The 17,730-nt window shown below is 49.8% G+C and overlaps 1 protein-coding gene across 1 annotated transcript in view; it reads right to left on the bottom strand.

Annotated features, from left to right (window-relative positions):
- Positions 1-6,022, bottom strand: part of LOC109885462 (angiopoietin-2-like) — a 35,254-nt gene extending 29,232 nt beyond the window's left edge. Inside the window, exons 1-2 of the mRNA XM_031787577.1 lie at positions 5,276-6,022; positions 265-420 (exon numbers count right to left, since the gene is read on the bottom strand). Coding sequence (XP_031643437.1) covers positions 265-420; positions 5,276-5,602 — 483 coding nt within the window. The 5' untranslated portion in view covers positions 5,603-6,022. The remainder of the gene's footprint in view (positions 1-264; positions 421-5,275) is intronic.
- Between the last annotated feature and the right edge of the window lie 11,708 nt (positions 6,023-17,730).

A 17,730-nucleotide genomic window follows, 5' to 3' on the forward strand; every position in this document is an offset into this window, starting at 1 on the left:
CTAATCAATGAATCACACCTGGGACAACTGGCCTAATCAATGAATCACACCTGGGACAACTTAGCAACTAATCAAAACATTGAAAGTTGAATCATGTCTTTTGTTGTAGGGCTGAACCAAAAGCCTCTTCAGACCAGGATTGTTCGACCTCTAATGATCAGCAAGCCAGTTGTCATCATATATCTTGATATAGACATGGACGAGTAAGGGACCATGGCAAGAGAGTGGAGGTAGTCTTCACAACAGGTCCACCGATTGGCTTACCTGGGTCTCCACATCTGTCAATTTGCGGGTCTGCTCGGCTGATTGGCTGAAGAGTTTAGTACCGATCTCCAACATGGCCGCCATCTGGGTGTGAACAGCGTTTGTCTTCATCTCCTCCATCCCAGAACGCAGGTTCTCCTGGATGGACCTCTCCAGCTGGAATACAGGGAATACCAGGAATATGGTCAGGAGAGAGAAGATATACAGGGAATACCAGGAATACGGTCAGGGGAGAGAGATATACAGGGAATACCAGGAATACGGTCAGGAGAGAGAGATATACAGGGAATACCAGGAATACGGTCAGGAGAGAGAGATATACAGGGAATACCAGGAATACGGTCAGGGGAGAGAGATATACAGGGAATACCAGGAATACGGTCAGGAGAGAGAAAAATACACATCCACACCATCATCCCAGAAACTCTAGAATCACTCCAATTTGCATACCGCCCCAACAGATCCACAGATGATGCAATCTCTATTGCACTCCACACTGCCCTTTCTCACCTGGACAAAAGGATCACCTATGTGAGAATGCTGTTAATTTACTACAGCTCAGCGTTCAACACCATAGTGCCCTCAAAGCTCATCACTAAGCTAAGGACCCTGGGACTAAACATCTCCATCTGCAACAGGATCCTGGACTTCCTGACGGGCTACAAATAATCAATGCCTATCCAGACTATTTATCCTGGACTTCCTGACGGGCCGCCCCCAGGTGGTAAGGGTAGGTAACAACACATCCGCCACACTGGTCCTCAACACAGGGGCCCCTCAGGGGTGCGTACTCAGCCCCCTCCTGTACTGCTGATGACACAACAGTGGTAGGCCTGATCATCGACAACGATGAGACCGCCTATAGGGAGGAGGTCGGAGACCTGGCCGTGTGGTACCAGGACAACAACCTCCCCCTCAACGTGATCAAGACAAAGGAGTTGATTGTGGACTACAGGAAAAGGAGGACTGTGCCCCCCATTCTCATCAACGGGGCTGCAGTGGAGCAGGTTGAGAGCTTCAAGTTCTTGGTGTCCACATCACCAACAAATTAACATGGTCCATGTTCATGACAGTCGTGAAGAGGGCATGACATAACCTATTCCCCCTTCAGGAGACTGAAAAGATTTGGCATGGGTCCTCAGATCCTCAAACGTTTCGACAGCTACACCATCGAGAGCATCCTGTCTGGTTGCATCACTGCCTGGTAAAGGCCCATGCTCGGCCTCCAACCGCAAGGCACTACAGAGGGTAGTGGGTATGGCCCAGTGCTTCACAACAGGATATCAGTCATTTAATAGGCCTGTTAAACCACAGAACATTAGTCACGCATTTCCAGCCATGTCACCAACACACTCTCCCTCTCTCTCTCACCAACACACTCTACCTCTCTCTGTCACCAACACACTCTCCCTCTCTCTCTCACCAACACTCCCCTCTCTCTCTGTCACCAACACTCTCTCCCTCTCTCTCTGTCACCAACACTCTCCCTCTTCTCTGTCACCAACACTCTCCCTCTCTCTGGTCACCAACACTCTCCCTCTCTCTGTCACCAACACTCTCTCCCCTCTCTCTCTGTCACCAACACACTCTCCCTCTCTCTCTCACCAACACCTCCTCTCTCTCTGTCACCAACACACTCCCTCTCTCTGTCACCAACAACACTCTCCCTCTCTCTCTGTCACGCAACACACTCTCCCTCTCTCTCTCACCAACACACTCTCCCTCTCTCTGTCACCAACACTCTCTCCTCTCTCTCTCTCACCAACACACTCTCCCTCGCTCTCCGTCACCAACACACTCTCCCTCTCTCTCTCACCAACCACTCCTCCCTCTCTCTGTCACCAACACACTCTCCCTCTCCTCTCTGTCACCACAACACACTCTCCCTCTCTCTCTGTCACCAACACACTCTCCCTCTCTCTGTCACCAACACTCTCCTCTCTCTCTGTCACCAACACACTCTCCCTCTCTCTCTGTCACCAACACACTCTCCCTCTCTCTCTGTCACAACACACTCTCCCTCTCTCTCTGTCATCACACACCTCCCTCTCTCTGTCACCCACACTCTCCCTCTCTCTGTCACCAACACACACTCCCTCTCTCTGTCACCAACACACTCTCCCTCTCTCTGTCACCAACACACTCTTCCTCTCTCTCTGTCACCAACACACTCTCCCTCTCTCTGTCACCAACACACTCTCCCTCTCTCTCTGTCACCAACACACTCCCTCTCTCTGTCACCAAACACACTCCCTCTCTCTGTCACCAACACACTCCACTCTCTCTCTGTCACCAACACACTCTCCCTCTCTCTCTGTCACCAACACACTCCCTCTCTCTGTCACCAACACACTCCTCTCTCTGTCACCAACACTCTCCCTCCTCTCTGTCACTAACAACACTCTCCCTCTCTCTCTGTCACCAACACACTCTCCTCTCTCTCTGTCACCAACACACTCTCCCTCTCTCTCTGTCACCAACACACTCTCCCTCTCTCTCTGTCACCAACACACTCTCCCTCTCTCTGTCACCAACACTCTCCCTCTCTCTCTGTCACCAACACACTCTCCCTCTCTCTCTGTCACCAACACACTCTCCCTCTCTCTCTGTCATCAACACACTCCCTCTCTCTGTCACCAACACTCTCCCTCTCTCTCTCACCAACACACTCTACCTCTCTCTGTCACCAACACACTCTCCCTCTCTCTCTCACCAACACTCCCCCTCTCTCTCTGTCACCAACACTCTCTCCCTCTCTCTCTGTCACCAACACTCCTCCCTCTCTCTGTCACCAACACTCTCCCTCTCTCTGTCACCAACACTCTCCCTCTCTCTGTCACCAACACTCTCCCTCTCTCTGTCACCAACACTCTCTCCCTCTCTCTCTGTCACCAACACACTCTCCCTCTCTCTCTCACCAACACTCCCTCTCTCTCTGTCACCAACACACTCTCCCTCTCTCTCTGTCACCAACACTCTCCCTCTCTCTGTCACCAACACTCTCCCTCTCTCTGTCACCAACACTCTCCCTCTCTCTGTCACCAACACTCTCCCTCTCTCTGTCACCAACACTCTCTCCCTCTCTCTCTGTCACCAACACACTCTCCCTCTCTCTCTCACCAACACTCCCTCTCTCTCTGTCACCAACACACTCTCCCTCTCTCTCTCACCAACACACTCTCCCTCTCTCTGTCACCAACACACTCTCCCTCTCTCTGTCACCAACACACTCTCCCTCTCTCTCTGTCACCAACACACTCTCCCTCTCTCTCTCACCAACACACTCTCCCTCTCTCTGTCACCAACACTCTCTCCCTCTCTCTCTCTCACCAACACACTCTCCCTCGCTCTCCGTCACCAACACACTCTCCCTCTCTCTCTCACCACACACTCTCCCTCTCTCTGTCACCAACACACTCTCCCTCTCTCTCTGTCACCAACACACTCTCCCTCTCTCTGTCACCAACACACTCTCCCTCTCTCTGTCACCAACACTCTCCCTCTCTCTCTGTCACCAACACACTCTCCCTCTCTCTCTGTCACCAACACACTCTCCCTCTCTCTCTGTCACCAACACACTCCCTCTCTCTGTCACCAACACTCTCCCTCTCTCTGTCACCAACACACTCCTCTCTCTGTCACCAACACACACTCCCTCTCTCTGTCACCAACACACTCTCCCTCTCTCTCTGTCACTAACACTCTCCCTCTCTCTCTGTCACCAACACACTCTCCCTCTCTCTGTCACCAACACTCTCTCCCTCTCTCTCTCTCACCAACACACTCTCCCTCGCTCTCCGTCACCAACACACTCTCCCTCTCTCTCTCACCAACACACTCTCCCTCTCTCTGTCACCAACACACTCTCCCTCTCTCTCTGTCACCAACACACTCTCCCTCTCTCTCTGTCACCAACACACTCTCCCTCTCTCTGTCACCAACACACTCTCCCTCTCTCTCTGTCACCAACACACTCTCCCTCTCTCTCTGTCACCAACACACTCTCCCTCTCTCTGTCACCAACACACTCTCCCTCTCTCTGTCACCCACACTCTCCCTCTCACCAACACACTCTCCCTCTCTCTCTGTCACCAACACACACTCCCTCTCTCTGTCACCAACACTCTCCCTCTCTCTGTCACCAACACTCTCCCTCTCTCTGTCACCAACACACTCCCTCTCTCTGTCACCAACACACACTCCCTCTCTCTGTCACCAACACACTCTCCTCTCTCTCTGTCACCAACACACTCTCCCTCTCTCTGTCACCAACACACTCTCCCTCTCTCTGTCACCAACACACTCTCCCTCTCTCTCTGTCACCAACACACTCCCTCTCTCTGTCACCAACACACTCCCTCTCTCTGTCACCAACACACTCTCACTCTCTCTCTGTCACCAACACACTCTCCTCTCTCTCTGTCACCAACACACTCCCTCTCTCTGTCACCAACACACTCCCTCTCTCTGTCACCAACACTCTCCCTCTCTCTCTGTCACTAACACACTCTCCCTCTCTCTCTGTCACCAACACACTCTCCCTCTCTCTCTGTCACCAACACACTCTCCCTCTCTCTCTGTCACCAACACACTCTCCCTCTCTCTCTGTCACCAACACACTCTCCCTCTCTCTCTGTCACCAACACACTCTCCCTCTCTGTCACCAACACACTCTCCCTCTCTGTCACCAACACACTCTCCCTCTCTGTCACCAACACACTCTCCCTCTCTGTCACCAACACACTCTCCCTCTCTGTCACCAACACACTCTCCCTCTGTCACCAACACACTCTCCCTCTGTCACCAACACACTCTCCCTCTGTCACCAACACACTCTCCCTCTCTGTCACCAACACACTCCCCCTCTCTCTCTCTCACACACACACACACACACACATACACACACACAAACTCACCATCTCTCACACACACACACACACTCTCTTTAGTGACTACCTCTGGTTTAGTGAACCCTGAGGGAGAACAGAAAGACAAGAGGGAGATGTGTTACCTTCTGCAACCATTGTGTATTATTCTCTGTGGAGCTCTCCAGTCTCTCCATCTTCCTCTCCTGCCATGAGGACCTAGCGGGCTGGGCTTTGTCCTGCTCAGGGTGACTCGATCCTGGGTCTGGGGCTGGCGGTGGTGGGGAGTCCCTCTGGAGGGAGTTGGTGACCTGGAAGTCTTTGAGGGGCTGGCAGTGTTCCACCTCGGGGAGAATGAAGGTGTAACTGCAGGGTCCATGCTGCACCCGGTGCTTCTTCTTCTCTGAGCCAATCACTGCAGTCGACAGGTACACCAGGTAGACCAGGTAGACCAGGGCCAGCAGCCGGTCCATCTCAGGTGAGACGAGGACAGGGGGGTAGGGGGAGTGAGGGAGAGGGAGAAGGGTCAGGGTAAGTGGAGAAGGGTCAGGGTAAGTGGAGCAGAGAAGAACAACGAAAGTCTTTCTCTCTCCCTCCTTGACTTTCTAAGTCTCTGTCTTCAATCCTCTCGTTCCCTCAGATGCAAACTCTCAATTTATCCACAATGTGTTACGCTCCTTGAAGTTGCTGCTCTTGTGGTTGTCAGAGAATCTCTGTTGCAATGGATCAGTCGCGCTGTCTTCCCCCGAACTCCTGCTATTCCTGGATCAGTCGCGCTGTCTTCCCCCGAACTCCTGCTATTCCTGGATCAGTCGCGCTGTCTTCCCCCGAACTCCTGCTATTCCGCTGCACTCTGTCTGGACAGATACACAAACACCCATACACACACCCACCCATACACACACCCACCCACACACACCCACCCATACACACACCCACCCACACACACCCACCCATACACACACCCACCCATACACACACACCCATACACACACCCACCCACACACACACCCACCCATACACACACACCCATACACACACCCACCCATACACACACCCACCCATACACACACCCACCCACCCACACACACCCACACACACACACACACACACACAAGCAGCAAGAGATGATTGCTGGTCTGTTCTCTTCGTGGTGTTCAGACGACTCACTCCTGGAAACAAGTTGCTATCTCCCCAGTCTGATTATTAACCTCCTGTATTGTTGCCATGTGTTTCATACGTCTCTCTCTCTCTCTTGCCTGCTTGCTATTTTTCAGGCTGTGTTTGTCCATTGACCTGGATGGAGAGAGAAGTAGAGAAGAGAAGGAGCAGCTGGGTTTGGGATGTTGGCTGAAGGTGGCAGAGCTCTTAAAGTAGTGATAGGATGTACCTCTCCTCCACACCCCCTCGTTCTTCATTATCACTCAAACACCCTTCCCTCTCCCTCCCTCCCTCGCAGGGGTACTCCCTCTCCCTCTCCCTGTCCCTCCCTCCCTCCCTCCCTCCCTCCCTCCCTCCCTCCCTCCCTCCCTCCCTCCCTCCCTCCCTCCCTCCCTCCCTCTCTCTTTCTCTCTCTAGCTCCCACCCTCCCTCTCTCTCTCTCTAGCTCCCACCCTCCCTCTCTCTCTCTCTTGCTCCCACCCTCCCTCTCTCTCTCTCTAGCTCCCACCCTCCCTCTCTCTCTCTATCTCTCTCTAGCTCCCACCCTCCCTCTCTCTCTCTCTAGCTCCCACCCTCCCTCTCTCTCTCTCTAGCTCCCACCCTCCCTCTCTCTCTCTCTAGCTCCCACCCTCCCTCTCTCTCTCTAGCTCCCACCCTCCCTCTCTCTCTCTCTAGCTCCCACCCTCCCTCTCTCTCTCTAGCTCCCACCCTCCCTCTCTCTCTCTCTCTCTCTCTAGCTCCCACCCTCCCTCTCTCTCTCTAGCTCCCACCCTCCCTCTCTCTCTCTCTAGCTCCCACCCTCCCTCTCTCTCTCTCTAGCTCCCACCCTCCCTCTCTCTCTCTCTAGCTCCCACCCTCCCTCTCTCTCTCTAGCTCCCACCCTCCCTCTCTCTCTCTAGCTCCCACCCTCCCTCCCTCTCTCTCTCTCTCTCTAGCTCCCACCCTCCCTCGCTCGCAGGGGTGCTCCCTCCCTCCCTCTCCCTCCCACCCTCCCTCTTTCTCTCTAGCTCCCACCCTCCCTCTCTCTCTCTCTCTAGCTCCCACCCTCCCTCTCTCTCTCTAGCTCCCACCCTCCCTCTCTCTCTCTCTCTAGCTCCCACCCTCCCTCTCTCTCTCTCTCTAGCTCCCACCCTCCCTCTCTCTCTCTAGCTCCCACCCTCCCTCCCTCTCTCTCTCTCTCTAGCTCCCACCCTCCCTCGCTCGCAGGGGTGCTCCCTCCCTCCCTCTCCCTCCCTCCCTCCCTGTCTCTCTCTCTCTAGCTCCCACCCTCCCTTGAAACAGGGGTGAGAGGAAACCACAAAGATGTCTGGCAGATGTGGTTTGATCCATCCCACCTGTAAGAATGTCAGACGGGTGTCTTTATTGCCTCTACCATCTATATCGGAGGGGTGTACTGGCCTCTACCATCTATAACAGAGGGGTGTACTGGCCTCTACCATCTATAACAGAGGGGTGTACTGGCCTCTACCATCTATAACGGAGGGGTGTACTGGCCTCTACCACCTATAACGGAGGGGTGTACTGGCCTCTAGAACAGAGGAGAGTTTTGGCCTCTACCATCTAGAATGGAGGGGTGTACTGGCCTCTACCATCTAGAACAGAGGGGAGTACTGGACTCTACCATCTAGAATGGAGGGGTCTACTGTCCTCTACCATCTAGAACAGAGGGGTCTACTGGCCTCTACCATCTAGAAAAGAGGTGTGTACTGGACTCTACCATCTATAACGGAGGGATGTACTGGACTCTACCATCTAGAACAGAGGGGTGTATCGGTCTCTACCATTGAGCACAGAGGGGTCTACTTGCCTCTAGAACAGAGAAGAATATTGGCCTCTACCATCTAGAATGGAGGGGTGTACTGGCCTCTACCATCTAGAACGGAGGGGTGTACTGGCCTCTACCATCTAGAACAGAGGGGTGTACTGGCCTCTACCATCTAGATCGGAGGGGTGTACTGGTCTCTACCATCTAGAACAGAGGAGTGTACTGGCCTCTACCATCTATAACGGAGGGGTGTACTGGCCTCTACCATCTAGAACAGAGGGGTGTACTGGCCTCTACCATCTATAACGGAAGGGTGTACTGGCCTCTACCATCTATAACGGAGGGGTGTACTGGCCTCTACCATCTATAACGGAGGGGTGTACTGGCCTCTACCATCTAGAACAGAGGGGTGTACTGGCCTCTACTATCTATAACGGAAGGGTGTACTGGCCTCTACCATCTATAACGGAGGGGTGTACTGGCCTCTACCATCTAGAACAGAGGGGTGTACTGGTCTCTACCATCTAGATCGGAGGGGTGTACTGGTCTCTACCATCTAGAACAGAGGGGTGTACTGGCCTCTACCATCTATAACGGAGGGGTGTACTGGCCTCTACCATCAATAACCTAAGGGTGTACTGGGCTCTACCACATTAATATTGAATAGCGGATGCTGAGAAATCACGATTTGTTTCTTTTTTCCCTCATTTGTGTGTTTGTCCAGAGAGCCACCTGTTTTGAACCTCACCGGTTTACCAAAATAAATAATGTTAAAAAAAAAGAAACAAGTTAAGAAGCGTACCTGTGTCAAGGTTGTGCGCTACTGGTGGAGAAGTCAGGTGCAGGAGAGCAGAGGGTTGTGAACAGAAGCACACTTTATTTAGGCAGGAGAAACCAACAGATGGACGCCACCGTGTCGAAACCGTGTCGAAAAGTGCAAGGCGCGAAACAGTCACAAAAATAAGCAAATGTTTAACAATTAAACATCCTTCGTGAAATACCACAATACAAGGGGATAAACCAGCCTGGCGGGAATGTTCGGTACATGTAGTGTGATTGGGGGAATGTAAACCAGGTGTTCGGTACATGCAGTGTGAATGGGGGAATGTAAACCAGGTGTTCGGTACATGTAGTGTGATTGGGGGAATGTAAACCAGGTGTTCGGTACATGCAGTGTGATTGGGGGAATGTAAACCAGGTGTTCGGTACATGTAGTGTGATTGGGGGAATGTAAACCAGGTGTTCGGTACATGCAGTGTGATTGGGGGAATGTAAACCAGGTGTTCAGTACATGTAGTGTGATTGGGGGAATGTAAACCAGGTGTTCGGTACATGTAGTGTGATTGGGGGAATTTAAACCAGGTGTTTGGTACATGCAGTGTGATTGGGGAATGTAAACCAGATGTTCAGGGAACAAGACAAAACAAATGGATACATGGAGCGGTGATGGCTAGAAAGCCGGTGACGGCTAGAAAGCCGGTGACGTGGACCGCCGAACGAACAAGGAGAGGAGCCGACTTCGGAGGAAGTCGTGACATCCTACCAGTAGATAAATGTACTCCTGCTAGCCCCACCTGGTTTGAGCCCCACCTGTTCAGCATATGAAAAAAGTATTCAGATCCCTCGACTCTGTCCACATTTTGTTACGTTACTGCCTTCTCCTAAAACTGATTTTTTTTTAATGTAATCCTCAGCAATCTACACACAATACCCAGTTATGACAAAGCGAAAACAAGTTTTTGAAATGTTTGCAAATGTATTAACATTTTTAAACAGAAATACCTTACTTACATCAGTATTCAGACCCTTTGCTATGAGACTCAACATTGAGTTCAGGTGCATCCTGTTTCCATTGATCATCCTTGAGATGTTTCTACAACTTGATTGGAGTCCACCTGTGGTAAATTCAATTGATTGGACATGATTTGGAAAGGCTCACATCTATATAAGGTCTCACAGTTGACAGTACATGGTAGAGCAAAAACCAAACCATGAGGTCGAAGGAATTGTCCGTAGAGCTCCGAGACAGGATTGTGTCGAGGCACAGATCTGGTGAAAGGTACCAAAACATTCCTGCAGCATTGAAGGTCCCCAAGAACACAGTGGCCTCCATCATTCTTAAATGGAGGAAGTTTGGAACCACCAAGACTCTTCCTAGAGCCGCCTGGCCAAACTAATGGTCACCGACAGAACTCTATAGTTCCTCTGTGAATATGGGAGAACCTTCCAGAAGGACAACCATCTCTGCAGCACTCCACCAATCAGGCCTTTCTGGTAAAGTGGCCAGATGGAAGCCACTCCACCAATCAGGCCTTTCTGGTAAAGTGGCCAGATGGAAGCCACTCCACCAATCAGGCCTTTCTGGTAGAGTGGCCAGATGGAAGCCACTCCACCAATCAGGCCTTTCTGGTAAAGTGGCCAGATGGAAGCCACTCCACCAATCAGGCCTTTCTGGTAAAGTGGCCAGATGGAAGCCACTCCACCAATCAGGCCTTTCTGGTAAAGTGGCCAGATGGAAGCCACTCCACCAATCAGGCCTTTCTGGTAAAGTGGCCAGATGGAAGCCACTCCACCAATCAGGCCTTTCTGGTAAAGTGGCCAGATGGAAGCCACTCCACCAATCAGGCCTTTCTGGTAAAGTGGCCAGATGGAAGCCACTCCACCAATCAGGCCTTTCTGGTAAAGTGGCCAGATGGAAGCCACTCCACCAATCAGGCCTTTCTGGTAAAGTGGCCAGATGGAAGCCACTCCACCAATCAGGCCTTTCTGGTAAAGTGGCCAGATGGAAGCCACTCCACCAATCAGGCCTTTCTGGTAAAGTGGCCAGATGGAAGCCACTCCACCAATCAGGCCTTTCTGGTAAAGTGGCCAGATGGAAGCCACTCCACCAATCAGGCCTTTCTGGTAAAGTGGCCAGATGGAAGCCACTCCACCAATCAGGCCTTTCTGGTAAAGTGGCCAGATGGAAGCCACTCCACCAATCAGGCCTTTCTGGTAAAGTGGCCAGATGGAAGCCACTCCACCAATCAGGCCTTTCTGGTAGAGTGGCCAGATGGAAGCCACTCCACCAATCAGGCCTTTATGGTAGAGTGGCCAGATGGAAGCCACTCCACCAATCAGGCCTTTATGGTAGAGTGGCCAGATGGAAGCCACTCCACCAATCAGACCTTTATGGTAGAGTGGCCAGACAGAAGCCACTCCACCAATCAGGCCTTTATGGTAGAGTGGCCAGATGGAAGCCACTCCACCAATCAGACCTTTATGGTAGAGTGGCCAGATGGAAGCCACTCCTCAGTAAAAGGCACATGAAGCCCACTTGGAGTTTGCCAAAAGGCATCTAAAGACTCTCAAACCATGAGAAACAAGATTCTCTGGTTTGATGAAACCAAGATTGAACTCTTTGGCCTGAATGCTAAGCGTCACTTCTGGAGGAAACTTGGCACCAACCCTACGGTGAAGCATGGTGGTGGCAGCATCATGCTGTGGGGATGTTTTTCAGAGGCAGGGACTGATAGACTGTCAGGATCTAGGGAAAGATGAATGGAGCAAAGTACAGAGAGATCCTTGATGAAAACTTGCTCCAGAGCGCTCAGGACCTCCAGCTGGGTCGAAGGTTCACCTTCTAACAGGACAACAACCCTAAGCACACAGCCAAGACAATCAGGCCTTTATGGTAGAGTGGCCAGATGGAAGCCACTCCACCAATCAGGCCTTTCTGGTAAAGTGGCCAGATGGAAGCCACTCCACCAATCAGGCCTTTATGGTAGAGTGGCCAGATGGAAGCCACTCCACCAATCAGGCCTTTATGGTAGAGTGGCCAGATGGAAGCCACTCCACCAATCAGGCCTTTATGGTAGAGTGGCCAGATGGAAGCCACTCCACCAATCAGACCTTTATGGTAGAGTGGCCAGACAGAAGCCACTCCACCAATCAGGCCTTTATGGTAGAGTGGCCAGATGGAAGCCACTCCACCAATCAGACCTTTATGGTAGAGTGGCCAGATGGAAGCCACTCCTCAGTAAAAGGCACATGAAGCCCACTTGGAGTTTGCCAAAAGGCATCTAAAGACTCTCAAACCATGAGAAACAAGATTCTCTGGTTTGATGAAACCAAGATTGAACTCTTTGGCCTGAATGCTAAGCGTCACTTCTGGAGGAAACTTGGCACCAACCCTACGGTGAAGCATGGTGGTGGCAGCATCATGCTGTGGGGATGTTTTTCAGAGGCAGGGACTGATAGACTGTCAGGATCTAGGGAAAGATGAATGGAGCAAAGTACAGAGAGATCCTTGATGAAAACTTGCTCCAGAGCGCTCAGGACCTCCAGCTGGGTCGAAGGTTCACCTTCTAACAGGACAACAACCCTAAGCACACAGCCAAGACAATCAGGCCTTTATGGTAGAGTGGCCAGATGGAAGCCACTCCACCAATCAGGCCTTTCTGGTAAAGTGGCCAGATGGAAGCCACTCCACCAATCAGGCCTTTATGGTAGAGTGGCCAGATGGAAGCCACTCCACCAATCAGGCCTTTATGGTAGAGTGGCCAGATGGAAGCCACTCCACCAATCAGGCCTTTATGGTAGAGTGGCCAGATGGAAGCCACTCCACCAATCAGACCTTTATGGTAGAGTGGCCAGACAGAAGCCACTCCACCAATCAGGCCTTTATGGTAGAGTGGCCAGATGGAAGCCACTCCACCAATCAGGCCTTTATGGTAGAGTGGCCAGATGGAAGCCACTCCACCAATCAGACCTTTATGGTAGAGTGGCCAGATGGAAGCCACTCCTCAGTAAAAGGCACATGAAGCCCACTTGGAGTTTGCCAAAAGGCATCTAAAGACTCTCAAACCATGAGAAACAAGATTCTCTGGTTTGATGAAACCAAGATTGAACTCTTTGGCCTGAATGCTAAGCGTCACTTCTGGAGGAAACTTGGCACCAACCCTACGGTGAAGCATGGTGGTGGCAGCATCATGCTGTGGGGATGTTTTTCAGAGGCAGGGACTGATAGACTGTCAGGATCTAGGGAAAGATGAATGGAGCAAAGTACAGAGAGATCCTTGATGAAAACTTGCTCCAGAGCGCTCAGGACCTCCAGCTGGGTCGAAGGTTCACCTTCTAACAGGACAACAACCCTAAGCACACAGCCAAGACAATCAGGCCTTTATGGTAGAGTGGCCAGATGGAAGCCACTCCACCAATCAGGCCTTTATGGTAGAGTGGCCAGATGGAAGCCACTCCACCAATCAGACCTTTATGGTAGAGTGGCCAGACAGAAGCCACTCCACCAATCAGGCCTTTATGGTAGAGTGGCCAGATGGAAGCCACTCCACCAATCAGGCCTTTATGGTAGAGTGGCCAGATGGAAGCCACTCCACCAATCAGACCTTTATGGTAGAGTGGCCAGATGGAAGCCACTCCTCAGTAAAAGGCACATGAAGCCCACTTGGAGTTTGCCAAAAGGCATCTAAAGACTCTCAAACCATGAGAAACAAGATTCTCTGGTTTGATGAAACCAAGATTGAACTCTTTGGCCTGAATGCTAAGCGTCACTTCTGGAGGAAACTTGGCACCAACCCTACGGTGAAGCATGGTGGTGGCAGCATCATGCTGTGGGGATGTTTTTCAGAGGCAGGGACTGATAGACTGTCAGGATCTAGGGAAAGATGAATGGAGCAAAGTACAGAGAGATCCTTGATGAAAACTTGCTCCAGAGCGCTCAGGACCTCCAGCTGGGTCGAAGGTTCACCTTCTAACAGGACAACAACCCTAAGCACACAGCCAAGACAATGAGTGGCAGGAGTGGCTTCAGGACAAGTCTGTGAATGTGCTTGAGTGGGGGCGCCACAGCCCAGACTTGAACCCAATCGAACATCTCTGGGAGACCTGAAGATAGCCGTGCAGCAACTCTCCCCACCCAACCTGACAGAGCTTGAGAGGATCTGCAGAGAAGAATGGTTAGAAACTCCCCAAATACAGATGTGCCAAGCTTGTAGCGTCATACCCAAGAAGACTAGAGGCTGTAATCGCTGCCAAATGTGCTTCAACTAAGTACTGAGTAAAGGGTCTGAATACTTCCGTAAATGCAATATTTTTAAAATATTTTTTAAATAAATTAATAAATTATTTCTAAATCCTGTTTTTTGCTTTGTCGTTATGTGATATTGATGAGGGGGGATAAAACAATTTAATCAACAGTAACAAATCAAATAAAAAGTCAAGGGGACTGAATACTTTCCGAAATATATATTTTGTTGTTGCCTGTTTTGCATGTTATTTTGGTATTAATACGTGTCACATGTCAGTTTGAAAACAATGTAAAATAATAATAATAATTGAGTTAATAAAGTACCAACATGGTCTCTTTTTGCTTTCTTGAGTAAGAGAGGACTTTCCTAATAAGGCAGCTGCAAAATGCAGAGGGTACAGAGGGTAGGGGTTGGTAATGTTCTCTAGTTGCGCCGTGATTGGCTCAGTGTTCTGTCACTCACTCATGGGGACACTACGTAACTGCAAAATATACGGGGAGTGATCGGAAATTGAAGCCCCTTGGGTGCTGCCATATATTTACATTAGAAGTGCCCATCCAATAAGGCTCAAGGTCACCGGCAACAGATAAAATTACGTTTAATCACATTATATACCGTAGCTTTGATTGGACTGATCATGTGAACGTCATACTTTCTCAATTTTAGAAATCAAGTCGACAATCTACTGGCAATTCCTTTTGAATCCTTGTAATAGGAAGATAAATTATAGATAAAACGTATCGGTGCTAATCGGCCATTGGACATAAACGTTACACAACAAGTTGGAAATCCTAAATTCAAACAATGAGTGGTTTGGAAGGAATCAGTGGCAAACTGCAAGCTTTGCAAAGTAATCCCTAGCCTGCTATTCAGTGGAGAGGGTGTGTGGTCCAAGTCTGGGTTTAAGGGTCTCTTTTCCAAGCTTAAAAGGATAAACACTCACTCGCAACATACCATGGGCCAGAAAAAAGTTGAATGCATTTGCAATGCTGTCATTCCATTCCAGACTTCAGACCACATTCAAAACAACTTGGAACTGGGATATCTCAGACTTCAAGACGATTTAGAATTCTGGGGAAAAAGAGCTCCAACTGGGAAGATACAATTCAAACGGTCGTCCAAATCAGAATTACAAGTCGCGAACTTGGGCCTCTTTCTAAAGCTCCGACCTGAAGTTCTCTGACATCATGATCAGTTTTTTAAAGAATTCCCAGTTGTCTTAAATCCAGAGATTTTGATCAAAGTTTGAAGGACTTGCCACTTTCCTGTTCAAGTGAGCACAGCACAACGATGCGAGTCCAAAAACATATTGTATGCTGCTGCATAAATGATGTAATATGCCAGGGAGATATGTAGACTGTAGCTAAGTAATACTAGGTGTATGTTGTGTAGTAAGCTGTTAGTAACCCATGTGCCTCACCCTAATAATTTGGTCCCTTTCCCCTTCACAACTTAGCCTACTGTTCTGACTTGGTACATGCACATGTAGCCTACAGCCTGTTTTAGAGAAATGTAAACATTGAATATTGTAAGAGCTTTCATTGTCTGCTGATATGCCCCCTCTATTTATCCTACGGTTCTGACTTGGTGTACAGGGAGAACACTGTAAGAACGGCCCATGTTCTGAATTCTGTCGATTTAAACTTCAAAGGTGCTGAACAAATAGTTATATTGACTAGGTCCATCGTCGCTCGTTCGTTAATGTCTTAATCGAAATTACGGATGGCCTCTTATCCACTTGTCGTCCCCTTATGCCATAGTTTGTACATCTCAATTGTCAGTAGAAACCACATCAGTTTAAGATTGAATCTTCTTCCTATATGACCATCAGGGCTCATTGCTAAACAGGTTGTTATGTAGTTTAAACCCTCCAGAAGACCCACAGCCGTCTCCAATAACACGTCTCTTTAACTATTCAATCAACTAGTGAAATAAACAGATCTGTAACTGTTTAGGGTTTACACCACTGGTTGCTGTTTCCCAGATTGACAGAATGTTCCATTTGATGATGATGATTATTACTATGATAAGGAGGAGGAGGAAGAGGAGGAGGATGAGGAGCAGTCATGTCAAGTTCCATGTCAATATACTCTGTCACGTCTGCTCTTTCAACAGGTCTGTCTTCCATTCACATGTGTAGAGAGGGTAGTGCAGTGTGTGTGTGTGTGTGTGTGTGTGTGTGTGTGTGTGTGTGTGTGTGTGTGTGTGTGTGTGTGTGTGTGTGTGTGTGTGTGTGTGTGTGTGTGTGTGTGTGTGTGTGTGTGTGTGTGTGTGTGTGTGTGTGTGTGGGTGTGTGTGGGTGTGTGTGTGTGGGTGGGTGGTAACGTAATACAAAGCTTTCCACAGTTGAATCACATATTGTATCCAGCTGTTATTTCATCATAACATCTTGTTCTCTTAGACCAGGAACTACATCGATATATTCCCCTCTCCTTGCTAACCACCCACTGCAAAACACCAGTGACAACTATGCAGGCCTGCTCACCAGATACTTTGTAGTGTGTGTGTGTGTTTTCATTGCATGTGGCACACATGTTACCTGCCCTTTGACCCCTCACTCAGCTTCCCCTTCCTGTCCACAGCACCTGGGTGTAGTTCACACTTTTCACACGCTGAGGTAGGGGGTGTGTGTGTGTGTGTGTGTGTGTGTCCGTCCCCGTTTAGGCCTCAGTATCCAGTGCTGGACATGTTGACATGGTTTGTGATAGGACCATATTACAGACTGACCTGTCAAAAGGACTTCACTGGCTTTGGTTATGATCTGATGCGGAGATCTGATTTGAAGATCTGATGTGAAGATCTGATGTGAAGATCTGATGCGAAGATCTGATGCGGAGATCTGATGCTGAGATGTGATGTGAAGATCTGATGTGAAGATCTGATGCGGAGATCTGATGTGAAGATCTGATGTGAAGTTCTGAAGAGGAGATCTGATGCGGAGATCTGATGTGAAGATCTGATGTGAAGATCTGATGTGAAGATCTGATGCGAAGATCTGATGCGGAGATCTGATGCTGAGATGTGATGTGAAGATCTGATGTGAAGATCTGATGCGGAGATCTGATGTGAAGATCTGATGTGAAGTTCTGAAGAGGAGATCTGATGCGGAGATCTGATGTGAAGATCTGATGTGAAGATCTGATGTGAAGATCTGATGTGAAGATCTGATGTGAAGATCTGATGTGAAGATCTGATGTGAAGATCTGATGCGGAGATCTGATGCGGAGATCTCTGCGGGTTCTTGATCACATCTAGGTTTAAAACATCAGAGGGATGACATCACATGGGAGAGTGATGACATCACATGGGAGAGGGGTGACATCACATGGGGGAGGGATGACATCACATGGGAGAGGGATGACATCACATGGGAGAGGGATGACATCATATGGGAGATCCATGCCCACACACAGTATCTAAGCCATGCTCCAGAAGGTTTTGGAACATTAGGTCCACGTGAATGATGGTTGTAATGATCTGTCCTCTCTAATGATCTGTCCTCTCTAATGTTCTGTCCTCTCTAATGTTCTGTCCTCTCTAATGTTCTGTCCTCTCCCATCAGACCATCTGTCAAACCGTCCTCTCTAATGTTCTGTCCTCTCTAATGTTCTGTCGTCTCCCATCAGACCATCTGTCAAACCGTCCTCTC

The sequence above is a fragment of the Oncorhynchus kisutch genome, linkage group LG14 (assembly GCF_002021735.2).
Source record: "Oncorhynchus kisutch isolate 150728-3 linkage group LG14, Okis_V2, whole genome shotgun sequence".
NCBI lineage: Eukaryota > Metazoa > Chordata > Actinopteri > Salmoniformes > Salmonidae > Oncorhynchus > Oncorhynchus kisutch.